This window comes from Bubalus bubalis, chromosome 2, assembly GCF_019923935.1.
Source record: "Bubalus bubalis isolate 160015118507 breed Murrah chromosome 2, NDDB_SH_1, whole genome shotgun sequence".
NCBI lineage: Eukaryota > Metazoa > Chordata > Mammalia > Artiodactyla > Bovidae > Bubalus > Bubalus bubalis.
In genome coordinates this window covers 65743824-65761931 of record NC_059158.1, presented here as the reverse complement: position 1 = coordinate 65761931, position 18108 = coordinate 65743824, and the positions used below count along the sequence as shown (strand labels likewise).

At 35.5% G+C, this 18108-nt stretch overlaps 1 protein-coding gene across 3 annotated transcripts in view; it reads right to left on the bottom strand.

Moving 5' to 3' along the window:
- The window catches only part of NCKAP1 (NCK associated protein 1), a 108543-nt gene that overhangs the window by 47379 nt on the left and 43056 nt on the right, over positions 1-18108 (bottom strand). For 2 of the 3 annotated variants that reach the window (XM_006071782.4, XM_025273747.3), the window contains 7 exons: positions 14122-14278; positions 11477-11533; positions 8596-8692; positions 8412-8518; positions 7552-7684; positions 3708-3789; positions 2019-2077 (listed from right to left, as the gene is read on the bottom strand). In XM_006071782.4, coding sequence (XP_006071844.1) covers positions 2019-2077; positions 3708-3789; positions 7552-7684; positions 8412-8518; positions 8596-8692; positions 11477-11533; positions 14122-14278 — 692 coding nt within the window. The remainder of the gene's footprint in view (positions 1-2018; positions 2078-3707; positions 3790-7551; positions 7685-8411; positions 8519-8595; positions 8693-11476; positions 11534-14121; positions 14279-18108) is intronic. The other variant, XM_025273748.3, reaches the window with a different exon arrangement.

The following is an 18108-nucleotide window of genomic DNA, read 5'->3' as shown; positions in this document are numbered from 1 at the left end:
CAGCTGAGCTATTTCAAATCCTAAGATGATGCTGTCAAAGTGCTGCACTCAATATGCCAGCAAATTTGGAATACTCAGCAATGGCCACAGGACCGGAAAAGGTCAGTTTTCATTCCAATACCAAAGAAAGGCAATGCCAAAGAATGTTCAAACTACTGCACAATTGTACTCATTTCTCACACTAGCAAGGTCATGCTCAAAATCCTCCAAGCTAGGCTTCAACAGTACTTAAATCAATGTACAAGCTCGATTTAGAAAAGGCGGAGGAGCCAGAGATCAAAGTGCCAACATCTGTTGGATCACAGAAAAAGCAAGAGAATTCCAGGAAAACATCTACTTCTGCTTTATTGACTATGCCAAAGCCTTTGACTGTGTGGATCACAACAAACTTTGGAAAATTCTTCAAGAGATGGGAATACCAGACCACCTTACCTGCCTCCTGAGAAACCTGTACGTAGGTCAAGAAGCAACAGTTAGAATCAGACATGGAACAATAGGCTGGTTCCAAATTGGGAAAGGAGTACCTCAAGGCTATACATTGTCACGCTGCTTATTTAACTTATATGCAGACTACATCATGCAAAATGCTAGGCTGGATGAACCACAAGCTGGAATCAGGACTGCGGGGAGAAATATCAATAACCTCAGAAATGCAGATAACACCAACCTTATGGCAAAAAGCGAAAATGAACTAAAGAGCTTCTTCATGAACATGAATGAGGAGAGTAAAAAAGGTGGCTTAAAATTTAACATTCAGTAAACTAAGATCATGGCATCCAGTCCCATCACTTCATGGCAAATAGATAGGGAAACAATGGAAGCAGTGAGAGACTTTATTATCTTGAGCTCCAAAATCACTGCAGATGGTGACTGAAGCCATGAAATTAAAAGATGCTTACTCCTTGGAAGAAAAGCTAGACAGCCTATTAAAAAGAAGAGACATTACTTTGTTGACAAAAATCCATCTAGTCAAAGCTACGGTTTTTCCAGTAGTCATGTACAGATGTGATGAGCTGGACCAGAAAGAAGGCTGAGCACTGAAGAACTGACGCTTACAATTTGTGCTATTGGAGAAGATTCTTGACAGTCCCTTGGACTGCAAGGAAATTGAATCCAGTCAATGCTAAAGGAAATCAACCCTGAATATTCATTTGAAGGACTTATGTTGAAGCTTCAATACTTTGGCCACCGGATGCAAAGAGCTGACACACTGGAAAAGATCCTGATGCTGGGAAAGATTGAAGGCAGGAGGAAAAGGGGATGACAGAGGATGAGATGGTTGGATGGCATCACCGATTCAATGGACATGAGTTTGAGCAAGCTTTAGGAGATGGTGAAGGACAGGGAAGCCCGGTTTGCAGCAACAGCAAAGTGTCGGACACAAGTGAGCAACTGAACAACATGGGCTTCCCTGTTATGATAAAGACACTACCTGCAATGCAGGAGACTGGGGTTCAATTCTTGGGTCAGGAAAATCCCTTGGAAAAGACAATGGCTATCCACTCCAATATTCTTGCCTGGAAAATCCCACGGACAGAGGAGCCTGTTGGACTGCAGTCCATGGGGTTGCAAAGAGTCGGGCATGACTGAGTGACTAACACTTTCACTGTCTTTCATGTGATATATAGGATGGTGACTATAATTAATAACACTGTATTATATATTTGAAAATTACAAAGCGAGTAAATCTTAAAAATTCTCATCACAAGAAAAAATAAAACTTGTAACTACATATGGTGATGAATATTTACTAGATTTATTGTTGATCATTTTAAAATACACATATATACTGAAATCATTGCTGCATACCTGAAACTAACATAATGTTACATGTCAATTATATTTCCATTAAAAAAAGTTTTTTCCTTGAGGTAAAGACTATGTTAGTTATAACAATACAAAAGAAGTCTTTTCAATAGGTATACAAGGAATGCTTTTTCATATTAAGTTATGCTCTCATGTTAACTAAGGTATTCAATAACAAACAGAACGACAATGAAAATTAATGTTATTCTTACCTGTAATCGAAACCAATCTAATCTCATTCCTCTGAAATCAAATACTTCCCCATCTTCAACTACAGTAACAGAAAAAAGATTACAAAGCTAATTAATATTTTCCAATAACTTAAATCACACTTTAAAATTTAAGGGCTAGGACAATTCCACTTCTGGACGTATATACAAAAGAATACACCCACGTTCTTGTGTACACCAATGTTTATAACAGCATTATTCACAACAGCCAAAAGGTAGAAGTAACCAAAAAGTCCATCAACAGTGGATAAACAAAATATGATATATACACACAATGGTATATTATTCAGCCTGAAAAAGGGAGCAAATATTGTAGCGTGGATATCATGTCATGGATGACATGTTGAGGGAATGCTAAGTGAAATAAGGTAGTGATAGAAAGACAAACACTGTACAATTCACTTATGTGAAGTATCTAGAATAGTTGAACTCATAGAAACAAAGTAGAATAGTGGTTCCAGGGGCTGGGTGAAAGGAAAATGGGGAGTTGTTACTTTATAGCTACATTTTCAATTTCACAGGATGAAAAGTTCTGAATATTTATTGCACATTATGTCAATATACTTAACTCTACTGAACTGTACACTTTTAAGTACTTAAATGTACTTAAAAATGGTAATGTGGTAAATTCTATTTTACGACAATTTAAAAATGATAGCTAAGAGTGAAATAATTCTCATATCCTATAAAGGTGATGAGGCAGCTGTGCTAAGAGAAGGGTAGTGTACAGATTTCTCTCTAAACCCCATGATTCTCATTTTGCTTACATGTCAACTCAAAAGTACCTAAAAGAGAGCATGAGGAATCCTGTGAATAGAAACTTTGGAAAGCATGCTGAAGTCCCACAAAGCAACTTTATTTTAACCAAATATCATCAGGCAAGTTTATAGCAGATTCATTACATAAGTATTATCAATTTATAAGTTTATCAAGTTATCAATTTATCAAGTTATAAGTTTATCAATATTAAGATTGATAAAACAAATTTATTACTCAGAAATTTTCAAGGTTTCTGATACTTTTTATTTAAAGAATATAAAACTAAAATATCCAGTCTACTGGAATGGAGGAGTATTCAACTAATGGAAAGGCAATCTATGATATGACACCAACTTTTGAGATTGATAGATCTGAACTTAAGTTCCTATTCTAGAACTTAGTATCTGTTAAAAAGTGTGGGCAAACCATGTTGAATTAAGGTTAACCTTAAGCCTTAAGGCTTAAGTTTCCAAATGTGTTAAAAGTAATTAACAGCTTTTTAACACTGATGAAGATTGAATAAGATAATATATATAAAGTGCTTTCCCAGATTAATCATTTCATTGATTACTGTCATAGGTAATGCGTGGACCATAATATAAACTTTATTATGATATAGGGTGCTCATTTTTCTTTTTTATAATTACAAAATATCTTTTTGCCTCAAAAATACCATTTTGCCTCCAGCTGAATATGAAAAAATGTCAAGCTATACTTCTTGTAAATATCACCACACATCCATCTTTGAAACCTTTGCTTCAGAGCAAAGTTAAAACAAAAGAGAAGAGATTAAATATGCTCCAAAGTAGGATAAGTAATACTATAAAAACTAACTGCTAAGTCCTCTCCTCATTAACAGAATTTGAAAACCTAATGGCAAGAAAATACATTTCAATTTAAAAGACTTATTACCTTGTTTTACACTTAGAGAAGTCATAGTGTTAACAAAAGAGGACATGATGATTGATTCATCTTCAGGGCAAACAGAAAGATTCTGGAAAAAAAAAAGTGATAAAAATAATGATTAAAAACATCTAGTTGGGAAAAAATTCACAGGTCCATCAACTAGTAGGTGGATAAACTGATATATCCATAGTTAGAATATTTTTAAGCAATAAATAAAACTGGAATGTTTATACATACAGTAACATGGATGAACTCAAAAACATGCTAACTGAAACAAATGAAAAACAAGGATGATTTCATTCACATGAAAAAAAAAATTTTTCAAGGCAAAAGTGACAAAAAAGCAGACAAGGGGTTGTTGAGGATCTAGAGAGGGAATCAACTGCAAACGTGCACAAGAAAATTTTTAAATGTTGGAAATGTTCTTGATCTTGACTGGTGGTGGTGACATGAATGTATACAGCTGTCCAATTTAAAACAGTACACTTAGAACAAGTGATTTTTATCATGTATAAATTTTACCTCACCAAAAGTAGCACCAAAAAAATCCCTCTGAAAATGGCTTAAAAAGTGAATATTTAATAAACTATATCTGAAGTAGATGCTAAATGATAAACTTTTTTAAAAAGTATATGCTTATTAGCTCACAAAAACCATAGTTTTCAAAACATTAAGACCTGTACAATCATGTAAATGCACACAGAGTTCTATACCGTACAATTAAAAATAGTTAAAATGATAACTTTAATGTTACATACATCTTTACCACAATTTTAAAATTTAAATTTAAGTTACCATTTTAGCCAATATTACAATTAACTATTTTAACAAGTTATCTTAGTTTTAAATTTAAATCCTAGCAAATGGTTAAAAAACTATGCATGTAAATACTGTACTTTCGGGTGGTAAAAAGCTCAGGCATTTAACACATTTAAATAGTGTTATTTGAATGTGTTATTCCACATGTACTCATGAACTGTGCAATACTGATCAAGTCACATAGGGTCTTTTTTCTTCACTATACCTACCCTCAGAGCTGGTAATATACTATGGACAAATGTCAATTATTAATACTAGTATCAGTATTGCTGCTGCTACTATTACTGTATCAGAAAAATAAGAAATTAATTTTCTCAGTTCAGTTCAGTCGCTCAGTCGTGTCCGACTCTTTGCAACCCCATGAATCGCAGCACGCCAGGCCTCCCTGTCCATCACCAACTCCCGGAGTTCACTCAGACTCATGTCCATCGAGTCAGCGATGCCATCCAGCCATCTCATCCTCTGTCGTCCCCTTCTCCTCCTGCCCCCAACCCCTGCCAGCATCAGGGTCTTTTCCAATGAGTCAACTCTTCGCATGACGTGGCCAAAGTACTGGAGTTTCAGCTTTAGCATCATTCCTTCCAATGAACACCCAGAACTGATCTCCTTTAGAATGGACTGGCTGGACCTCCTTGCAGTCCAAGGGACTCTCAAGAGTCTTCTCCAACACCACAGTTCAAAAGCATCAATTCTTCGGCGCTCAGTTTCTTCACAGTCCAACTCTCACATCCATACATGACCACTGGAAAAACCATAGCCTTGACTAAACGGACCTTTGTTGGCAAAGTAATATCTCTGATTTTTAATATAACTAGGTTGGTCATAACTTTGCTTCCAAGGAGTAAGCATCGTTTAATTTCATGGCTGTGATCACCATCTGCAGTGATTTCGGAGCCCAGAAAAATAAAGTCTGATGCTGTTTCCACTGTTTCCCCATCTATTTCCCATGAAGTGATGGGACCAGATGCCATGATCTTCTTTTTCTGAATGTTGAGCTTTAAGCCAACTTTTTCACTCTCCACTTTCACTTTCATCAAGAGGCTTTTCTTTTTAGTTCCTCTCCACTTTCTGCCATAAGGGTGGTGTCATCTGCATATCTGAGGTTATTGATATTTCTCCTGGCAATCTTGATTCCAGCTTGTGCGTCTTCCAGCCCAGTGTTTCTCATGATGTACTCTGCATATAAGTTAAATAAGCAGGGTGACAATATACAGCCTCGACATACTCCTTTTCCTATTTGGAACCAGTCTGTTGTTCCATGTCCAGTTCGAACTGTTGCTTTCTGACCTGCATACAGGTTTCTCAAGAGGCAGGTCAGGTGGTCTGGTATTCCCATCTCTTTCAGAATTTTCCAGTTTATTGTGATCCACACAGTCAAAGGCTTTGGCATAGTCAATAAAGCAGAAATAGATGTTTTTCTGGAACTCTCTTGCTTTTTCCATGATCCAGCAGATGTTGGCATCTCTGGTTCCTCTGCCTTTTCTAAAATTTTCTAAAATTTTCTCAGTATTGCTAAAATAATATAAGACACAAAAAGACATGGAGTGGCTTAAAAATTTTAATACTTTAACACAATCTGTAAAATTAATAAATATCCAGTTAGTCATAGCAAACTTCAAATGCCACAAAGCCAGGAGTTGATTTACTTTTTAGACTGTGATTGCACAGTAGCCTTTGGTTTATCTGGTATGTAATAACAATTTTTTAAAAAGCAAAAACTGCATTGCTGTCCACCTGAAACTACCACATGTTAACTGGCTATCAGATCAGATCAGTCGCTCAGTCGTGTCAGACTCTTTGCGACCCCATGAATCGCAGCACCCAGGCCTCCCTGTCCATCACCAACTCCCGGAGTTCATCCAGACTCACGTCCATCGAGTCAGTGATGCCATCCAGCCATCTCATCCTCTGTCGTCCCCTTCTCCTCCTGTCCCCAATCCCTCCCAGCATCAGAGTCTTTTCCAATGAGTCAACTCTTCGCATGAAAGTTTTTAAAAAACAACTGCAGCAAAGCAGTAACACTTTGCTTTGGATAAAAGCAGCTTTTCTATTCCTTCTTTTAACAGACATTCTAGAAAGGAAGCGTATGAGCTCCATCTAGTGGATAAAAGAAGAAATAAACTAGGATAGTAAACTAAGCTGTTTATAACTGAGGGTAAACAATTACATGAACAGTTTTTTTCTTATTTGCATTTTTAGGTAGGTTTGAAAGAAAATGAGGATTTCAAAGTATGGTTATTTCTGGAGAAAAATCAATAGTTTTAGATTCAGTTCACTCACTCAGTTGTTTCTGACACTTTGCGACCCCATGGACTGCAGCACGCCAGGCGTTCCTGTCCATCACCAACTCATGGAGCTTACTTAAATTCATGTCCATTGAGTCGGTGATGCTATCCAACCATCTCATCCTCTGTCGTCCCCTTCTCCTCCTGCCTTCAATCTTTCCCAGCATCAGGGTCTTTTCCAATGAGTCAGTTCTTCGCATCAGGTGGCCAAAGGATTGGAGTTTCAGCTTCAGCATTAGTCCTTCCAATGAGTATCAGGACTGATTTCCTTTAGGATGGACTGGTTGGATCTCCTTGCTGTCCAAGGGACTCTCAAGAGTCTTTTGCTCTTTTGCTGTCTCCGCCTCTTCATGTGGCCCCCAGTAATATCTCATCCACACTAAGCCATGGTGATTTTCCTAAATATTAAATCTGATTTATGACTAACCTCCTCTTTTGCAAGATCCTCTAGAATTTGGCTACTGTACACCTCCACCCACCAAGATAAAGAATTATTCCCTGCATGTGTTCACTTTAAGCTTTATACACCCTTAAGCATAATGCCCATCACACTGGAATACAACTAAATATTTTCTTTGCTCTAGATAATGATCCCCTTGGCAAAATATGACCATGACTTATTTACAGTTGTGACTTCACCATGAGACACAAGATTACTTTTGTAAATGTTTACTAAGCAAACAAATCAATTACTGGAAAGGAGGGAAATAAGAAACAAAAGGGAGAATGCTTTCAGAGTTTTTTACCTGCACAAGCTCATTGAGGACAACAGCATCAAAGCCAGAAAGGTACTGCACGTAATATCTCTGCATTACAGGTCCGTATTTCCTTACATGTGCTCTAAGCTCTTCCATATAAAATATTAATTCAGCAATGTGCCTTTTTTATTTAAGAAAAAACATTTCAAAAATTAAATTCACTTACTATCAAGGAAAATATGAATTGCCTTTGATATTGCTACATCAAGTTTTTTCCTTAGAAAAAGCATTGTTAAATATTTAATGTCAACTACTTTCTTTTTTATATTATCTCATATACAAAAAGAAACTATGGAAAGCAAAAAAGCCAGAATAAAAAACTGATAAAGGAAAATACAAAATAAAAATAAAATTAGGACATTTCATAAATATATCATTAAAAAGTCATAAATAAAAGAAGGTTAGAGTATTAGGAAAAAGTAAGATTTTTCTGTATGCTATTATTTCTCTGATTCATTTATCTAACTTCTGTTGAGGGACTGTGGACTAAAATAAGAAAAAATATATTACAAATGACACAGCTGTAACTCCATTAGGATTATTATTCAAATTTTTGTGTAATAAATAATTCTGAAACATGAATCCTATAAGAAATACTATAGCACAAAAACACACCTCTGCAACAACCTAGAGTTCTAGTGATAAAACATTTAAGCCTTAATTCAAAGCTAAAGTTGACTCTGCATTCTAATTCACATCACCTAACAATATATTTTAAATATTCCCTCCATAATGACAAATATGAAAAGCCTTCAAGTTTTTCAAAATAATTTTACTTTAGTCCCCAAATTCCACAGCCCATAAAGCAAATATACAAAACATATATTTTTTTAATGTTGCTAACTTACTTATCTATAAAGTCATCTGCACTCTTCTTTGGCATGTTATCTGCATGACGAAGTAGCCAGATAATTTCATCACGGGCAAAGGATAATGCCATAAAAACAAAAAGTGCCTGATAGATGAGAAAAAAATTTTTTAATTTTAATGTGGCACATTTGTTGTAGCCAAAACAAGAATTAAATCAATTACCTTAGGACCTAGCAAGCCAGGCTGATCAGAGAGGACAGTAGCCAATTCTTTCAGTGCAGACCTTAAAAACTTGCGTCTTTCTCTGTGCATTGAACCACTATAGGAAAAGACAACCACCATTAGAATTTATCTGTTTCTACTAAACTTATTACTGACAATTAATTAACATCATTTCAGAGTCAACTTCCAAACTTTTCTTAGGAAACAGAAACCCTTAAAAATATCTTCTACATGTTTGTCATTAAATTACTTTTTAATCTCGTCTTTATCCTTGCCTTTCTTGTGCTGCTATGGTAACTTTTTTCACTTCTGCCTATCAAGATCCTACTCAAACTTCAAGACCAACTCTTCAAAAAGTATTTCCCAATATAGAGATGTCTAATCCTGAAGAATTTCTGCCAGTTAAGTACCATATAGCCTAGAACTCTATAAAATGGACTGTGAAATCCTTAAAAATAAGCACTTTTTTTTATTGTATACATTTTTGTCACTCCCATGTAGAATCAATAAATATAACTTAATAAATGATTATCTATATCCTCATTTATTAAGTATATTGCTATTAAATATATCATTGTTTAGTCACTTAGTCATGTCTGACTCCTTTTGCAACCCTATGGACTTAAAACTGACTAAATCAAAGCTATATTCATTAAGGTACTGGGATGAAATCTATTTGGTGCTATTGTTCAAAAAGAAAGACAAGGAAAGGATAATCATAAATATTCATGTACTGGGTATCTTAAAAATAAAATACAAATTAGAAAAAATTTATTCTCACAAATTAACAAAAAAAAAAATCAAAGAATATTCTAAATATTCCAACTACTCATACTGTTCAAAATATAAATCATTCCAAAAAAGTTTTAAACTTTAGATGGTTGCAAAAAAATGACACCCCACAAACAGATGGGGAAAAAATGGAAACAGTGTCAGACTTTATTTTCTTGGGCTCCAAAATCACTGCAGTTTGTGAATGAAGCCATGGAATTAAAAGACGCTTGCTCCTTCCAAGAAAAGCTATGACCACCCTAGACAGCATATTATAAAAGCACAGACATCACTTTGCCAACAAATGTCTGTATAGTCAAACGTATGATTTTTTCAGGAATCACGTACAGATATAAGAGTTGGACCATAAATAAGGCAAAGTGCCGAAGTATCGATGCTTTCAAACTGTGGTGCTGGAGAAGACTCTTGAGAACCCCTTGGACTACAAGGAGATCCAACCAGTCCATCCTAAAGGAAATCAACCCTGAACAGTCATTGGAAGGACTGATGCTGAAGCTCCTATACTACTTTGGCCACTTGATGCTAAGAGCCGATTCATTGGAAAAGACCCTGATGTTGGCAAAGATTGAGGGCAGGAGCAGAAGAGGGTGACAGAGGATGAGATGGTTGGAAGTCATCATCAACTCAATGGACATGAGTCTGAGCCAACTCCAGGAGATAGTGAAGGACAGGGAAGCCTGGCTGTGCTGCAGTCCACCTGGTCAAAAAGAGTTGGACACGACCAAGAGACTGAACAACACATCTATTACATGTCAAAATCCTAAGGAAAAGAAATATGCAACATGAGAAATTTAACTCTGACACCACAGATTAATTTTGAAGACACACTAAAATCCAACCTTTACCTATGTGACCTTAGGTTCGTTCTCTTAAGCTCCAGACTCTCATCAAGAAACAGGGATGAGGACACCTGACTCAAGATGTATCTTTCATGATATCTAACATACAGTACTTTTACAATGTTAGTATAATTCTAACGACAAGCTCTCTACTTACTGAAAATAATAAACTCATCTGGTGTAATATCTAAATAGTAAGTGGGTAATGTTTTGATTATTTTACTATACAGGGTTGCTGCAAGGAGTATTACCATCAAGAGAAGATATAAACACTATGTTAATGAATGATAAGAATTACTACTGCTCACTACTTACAACTGTTTTATATAATGCAGGGAAAAAAGACCTTTATAAAAGATAGCTGTGACACCATGTATCTGCCAAGGGTTTAACATATGAATAAGCAGGCCTGGAATGGAATTCTAACCCACTCCAAAGCATGTTATTTGTACTAGAGACTGACTTTATAATAACATAAGCACTTTATTTGAGTGAAAAAAATGCATGAGGAAATAATATACTATCAGTTCAGTTCAGTTAGCAATAAATAAAGATGATTTAAATTCCTAATATCTATGTTACAGCCTAAGCCTAAATTCTAAAATTTCTTGTAGTTTTATATTTTCACCTATGACTGTGGTGTTCTCTTTTCTCTGCCTTGTAGAAATACTGATGGATCAGACAGTGTTATCTCTACTGTACCTAGACTTACTAAATAAGATATTCTATACAAGTATACCATATAACAATTAAATGAATTACCAAATTATTTCATGAGAAAATTGAAAAGTTGTTCAAACATTCTAAATACACTAATATCTAGTTTAAGTTATCTACATATTTTCTAATAAAATATATTTACTAGTATTCGGGAAAGGTATGGGATTACATACTTTGAAAAATAAACACCACTGGGGGGAGTGCACATGAAGTAGTACAAAAATCATCATAACTTGCCAAGTATTGGTACCAGAGCATAGGAGCAATAAGAGAAAGGAATGACACCAAAATAAATTCCTCTGTATGGTATTCCTTAAGAGCATGTTAACACTTAAAAAATATTAAAAATCTGTCTATACTGATACCAAGATGACTATATACAGTTATAAACATGTTTCTCATTGATTGGAAGTCCTCTACTTCTACTGCCACATCTCACACACCATTAATCTGCACTCACTCCAGCAAAATAATGCTTTAAGAAAGGAATTCTTGATTAAAAGTTTCACAGATAAGTTAGAACCACTTACGCATGTGACACAGCTGCCTCTTTGCATTCTCTTATGTCATTAATACGCTTATTATAGCTATGAGCCAAAAAAAAAAAATTGGAAGTTTTGGTCAATAACAGTAAAAACAAGTTAGTCAAACACTAGTCAACTAAAAATGTCTTATTATCAACAAGAAAAACTGGCTCTCAAACTGGAAATACATGGAAGAAGTCTACCCACATCATTTTGAGCACCTTAAGTACCCCATCGGCTCTTCCTAAAATAATACATCTTGCATTACATTAAAATTCAGTGCACAAAGCAGACTTTTATTTTCTTAAATCTCCAATAGGGACATTAAATTATACTTCTAAAATAATGAACAGTGATTTCCAAAAACTACTAGTGCTGAAAAAGCTATTACTTTTGGCTTTTTACACTACCTCATAAGCATAAAAAAAGTTCTCAAGGCACATATACTAGGAATAGAAATTTTGTGGTGGAGAAAACTGGAGCAGGGAAGCATTTGATTACTTTGAATTATTTTAAGGGACAGACCTACAGGTGATTTTTACTCACCATTTTTTTAAAAAAGCATATTTTTTTCAAATTAAAAAAACATTTAAAATAGAAGACACTGAATACAAGCATCAAATAGTCTAAAGGTGCCATCTATAAAATAAACTCTAATAAAAATATGCTAATTTCCTGGCTACTAAATACATAAAAATTCAAAATTCCTAAAATGTTAAAGAAAAATTATCTTCCTAACCACTTATACCAAGAACTTCAATTTCTAAATTAAGTATGCTAAGATTTGTGTATTCTTTAAGCAAATGCCATAATTCTGTAACCACTGATCTGTATAAATTATGAGTTTTCATACTTATGGTCTGACTTGTTAATTACTATAATACACATTTTAAATTGGATCACTCACAATTTAAAAAAAAATTAAAACTTTTCAATTTTAAATATAGAAATTCTTAAATGGTAAATTTAACACAGAAAAAGCACAGCAAAGGAATTTCAAGAGGTCCAGTGGTTAGTACTTGGTGCTTTCACTGTGGTGGGTCTCAGTTCAATCCCTGGTCTAGGAACTAAGATCCCACAAGTCATGTGGAGTGACCAGGAAAAAAAAAAAAATGGTATAATGAAAAGACAATTGGTTTCATGAAGCCATTAAACTTATCTGTACCATATGTACCTTAGGCTCACTCAATATTCAGAAACTCTCTGGTTCTAAGTGTTTACATATATTTAAATATAATTCCCCAGAGAGGATGTCAATATGCTAAGACGTAAGTTTCAGGATTTTTGATCTGAATCACTTTGAAAATGACAAAGCTCACAACTAGGATATTTCCAGGTACTCCACCATCTAAAATAAAAAGTAAACTAAGAGCTGAAAAATACAGAGGGTACTGTTTCTCACACTATGGCTGAGAGCCTACCTGCATGAGAATGTCAGAATCCCTTATGGTGACAGAAATCAAAACAGAGACCACCTGTGAAGGCTAGGGGAAAATGGACCAGGGGCAGCAGTACTGACCAGAAAGAGGCACAGGAGAATTTTCTGGGGACAATGGAAATATTCTGTATCTTGATCTAAGTGGTCACCAGGAGTATTCATACGCAAAATTGTTGAGTTGTTCATTTAAAATTTATGCATTTTTCTGTCTGTAAATTTACCTCAATAAACTACTGGGGGGAGGCGGAGGGAGAAAAGGGCAGATTTCTTTACCTCTCCAAAATATAGGTACAGGGGATTTAGGAGGTTAGGGGTGATGCCCAGGAACCTGGATTTTAATTCACAACCCAGGGTACTTCATATGCATACTAAAATCTGAGATGGTACACTGGCTTACACTGTCAGTACTAGACATATCTTTACATTTTAATAACTAATAGATTTTTTAAAATCTGAATTTCATTTAGGACATTATTGAATCGGATATGAAACAAATGTAGGGGAATTTGACTTCCATGAAGCTGACAAACCCAACCCAATTATTCAATATTTTTAGGTCCAATAGACCCCAAGATATTTTAGATACTCCTAATTTCAAAAGACTTTATAAAGGCTACCAAGTGTGAGTTCAACTTGTTTTTATGTACTGGCTACAGAACCAAAAGTGGAAAAAAAGCAAGCATTAAAAATTCCAAGGGAACAAATTTAAGAATTATTTGTGTTACAAGGAATGAGTATAAATGAGTCAGTTGGAATACTTCCTCATTATAAGGAAACATGATTTCCTTTTTGCAGTGGTCTGACTTCTGCAATGGCTATAAATAATTAATGAAGTATTTTTGATTGATTCATACACTTTTTTAAATGCACTGCATTCTAAAATACATTTCTAAAAACTTCATAATTCCTAAAATGTACATTGTGCTTTCAGTCATATTTATGGCTAAAACCATATAATGATACACAAAAGAGATCATATCTTCTTTCTCCTAGAATACAAATTTTGAAACAGCAGGAACACTAGATATTTCAGTCTGTGAAGTAACCTGTAAAAAACATCAGGATCATTGTTAAAAAATACTTGGTGTGACTGACAAGTTGGTACAGATTATATCTTCTCGCATACTGTGAGCCTTCTCTACCCTAGAACATCAACAGATATTCCACTCACTACTTTTCTCCAAAAAAGACAAAATAATTGAAAATGACATACCCTCGAATGTTTACAAATAAGTCTTCTGCAGCTTTATGAATGTGGAAAACTTCGTCCCGAAAAAGAGAGAGGCAAGAGCTACTTTGAAGAGCTAGCTTCCAAAGGTTCAGCGCTGTTGCATCAGTATTTAGGATCCCATGGCACAAAATAAAGCCAACTTGAAACAAAAGGAAAAGAAATAGAAAATAAAAGTTTTCCTAAGTTAGGTTATTTGAGTTACAGGGTAGCTTTTTAAAAATAAGAAACATAAACAGAGTCACTTAAACTGAGGCTTTTAAGTGACAGGTAATAATACGTACACATACAAGATGGCAACAATATTTCTCTTTTTCAATAATAATTTTCTGTACTTTGCAAAACCAGTGCTTTTAACTGACTTTAACAAATGAGTAAAAGAGATATTTTAAGCCAGAGATCAGAAGCTACCAATTTACATATATACAACTATCCTTACAGTTGTTACAGTAACTGAAAAAGAAAGCTACTCTTATAAGTCATTACAGGAAATGAAATAGCATGTCACAATTTCATAGCAAATTATAGTTTGTACTAATTTAGTCTTTTGACATATATTATCTCATAAGATTACCACACAGAGTGGAAAGACCAGTGGTATCCTTCTTTTACAACTGAAGAAATGAGGGTCAATGACTTGCCTACAGTCACACTAATAAAGTACTAGAACCAGACTTTTCCTCAAGTAGTTACCCTTAAAGGACAATATTCTTTCAGTATGTTACACAGCTCTCTATTCTATAAATTCAAGTATCTTACCTTCTGTCATCTGATTTAGAAATTCTTCAAAAATGTGTAATCCTGTATGTTTACTGAGGTCTTCCCTGATCCTCTATTAGAGGCCATAAAACCTCATCTTTCCTAGAAACTGAAAGCCATTCAGTCCTGTCTGACTCTTTGCAACCCCATGGACTGTCCATGGAATTCTCCAGGCCAGAATACCAGAGTGGGTAGATTCTACCCACCAGAGTGAGTAGAAGATTCCCTTCTCCAGGGGATCTTCCCAACCCAGGGAGCAAACCCAGGTCTCCTGCATTGCAGGCAGATTCTTTACCAGCTGAGCCACAAGAGAAGCCCAAGAATACTGGAGTGGGTAGCCTATCCCTTCTCCAGCGGATCTTCCCGACCCAGGAATTGAACTGGGGTCTCCTGCCTTGCAGGCAGATTCTTTACCAACTGAGCTATGAGGAAAGCCATAAAACCTCATCTTTCATTCCTAGAACATGTACTCAATGCTTACTATAAACTAGGTATCATGCTGGGCCAGTTAAAAACAATTATATTTTCTGTAAGATTTCCCTCTGATTCTCAACAGTCATTTCAATCTTTAAACTTCGCAATCACTAACATTTAACTTGCCCTGCATCTTTTATTCTTAAACATTCCTTTCAAAGGGCCACTACACAGGCAAACTAACTCTTTAGGTAGGCATATATTGTAGGATTATACATACAGAAGTACATTTATTAATAACTTCCTTAAAAATTCCTGAAATATATTAAGATGTTTTTTATACTTAGGGTCCCTAAATGCAAATCTAATTATTTGATCTGGTACATAACCAAAGAAACAAAACACCTTTATGGAAATTTTTACAATCCTCAAGAGAAGTTCTGTGAAAATTTTTGCCTCATGCACTGATATTTGATACTCTAATCCCTTTACTAAAATGAGATTTCACTTAGTGTCTTGTACCTCAATTTATACTTAGACTCCTAACACTTCTGTTGATAATAAAAGTTTCTCTGAGAATATTATCAGTGTCATTATGGGTCATTGTAAACTTTACTTACATAAGACATGGGTTATATTATAAAGTATATTCATTTATTATAAGGTCAATAAAAGGTAAATTAAAATAGCCCAAGATTAGGAAGACAGTCTATTAACTAAACCACACATTAACCTCCTTTCCCTACTAAGTTCTCGGCAAAAGGACAGAAAAAAAAAATATTTTTTTCAGTCATAAAAATGTAGGAAAATAAGATAGAAAATCAATACTGAACAAAGAAAGTTGGAGACAATCTTTGAAGAGAGAAAGATTGTACTACCAATTTAAAAAGAGATCTTTCATAAGGAGTCATCTGGGTACAGTCAATAAAGTAAGAACAAATCCTGGAAAGAGTACCAGGATAAGTTACTGTATAAATTACTGTGTTACAGTCACTCAGTCATGTCTGACTCTTTATGATCCCATGGACTCCAGCCTGCCAGACTCCTCTGTCCATGGAATTCTCCAGGCAAGTATACTGGAGTGAGTAGCCATTCCCTTCTTCAGGGCATCTTCCTGACCCAGGAATCGAACCCAGGTTTCCTGCACTGTAGGCAGATATTTTACTGTCTGAGCCACCAGGGAAGCCCCAAGTTACTGTGAAATCGCATGCAAAAGAGCTGGATCCTCAACATTCCAGACCCTCAACAACCCTCGTGCTATGTGCTAAGTCACTTTAGTAGTGTTCGACTCTGTGACTCTGAGGACTGTAGCCCGCCAGGCTCCTCTGTCCATGGGATTCTTCAGGCAAGAATACTGGAGTGGGCTGCCATGCTCTCCAGGGGATTTTCCCAATCCAGGGATTAAACCTCTTACGTCCCCTGCATTAGCAGACGGGTTCTTTACCACTAGCACCACCTGGGAACCCCCAACAACCCTTAGCCCCAGGCTAGAATCTAGACCAGTGATTCTCAAACTTTGGCTTCCTATCAGAATCACTGGGAAGGCTTATTAAATCACAGGTTGCTGGGATCCATTCAGAGTTTTTCATCAGAAGTCCTAGGATGGAAATCAATATTCTGCATATCTAATAAGTTTCAAGGTGATGCTACTACTCTTTCAACTAATCTACAGCAAAGCTGTAAAGAAAATAGACTATCTTTTATAGAAAGTATAGTGCAGGAATTGGTGTCAAAAAGAGAAAAGTAAAAAAAAGTTGGGGGGAGAGAGAAGTGCAAAGTTTGATGTAACTCTATTAAATTCTACTCAAGGCTCAAATAAATGAAAGCAGCAAAACTGAGCAAACTGTCCTGACTTTTGGCAGTTGCAGCTCTCCCAAATTAGTTTGCCTTTTCCATGCCCAGGCATCCTCCATTAGGGTATTCTGCCTTCTGGCTTCACCTCACTGCTCATTACACAAAGCCTTGCATTCATTACTCCCATTTAAGTAATGGGATTGGGCTTCCCTGGTGGCTCTGATGGTAAAGAATCTGCCTGCAATGCAGGAGACCTGGATTCAATCCCGGGTCGGGAAGGTCCCTTGGAGAAGGAATGGCTACCCACTCCAGTATTCTTGCCTGGAGAATTCCATAGACAGAAGAGCCTGATGGGCTACAGTCCATGGGGTTGCAAAGACTCAGACAAGACTAAGCGACTAACACTTTGAACACTTTCAAGGTAGAGACTGGATAGAAATAGTTCTATTTAACATGAGAGGTCACTCAAGCCACCTAACTACTAATCACATGGGTTCTTCATCCATATACCCATAAACATAAAACAATCAAGGATCACCATGCTTTTGAGCAAAATTAATACTCCAAAAGCTGTCTTTTTAAATCCAAAAAAGCATAAAAACCTTAACAATCATTATAGAAAAAAATATAAGGATCACAAACCTGATCAATGTAAAAGTTATAATTAATAAAAATGGCTAAGGACAGGCAATGTGTGTTAAATTCTTCCTCTTTCATACTAGTAACAGCATTACTCAAACCGCCAGTGCATGAGATTAAGTAGAGAACTGAAGAGTATTTAGAAACTTTCATTTATAAAAATTTTCACTGATAGCAACTTAGGGGTAGAAACCTAGTAACAATCAAATTGTTAGATTAATACTTAAATATTGAATCTAATAATTAAAATGTAGGCTTTTATTTCATCTTTGCTTATTATTTTATTTCTGATAATTCCACTAATTCAGTTTCAATGTATTTTATAAAAAAGTACCAGTCCAAAAATCACTAAAAAAGAAAAATTTG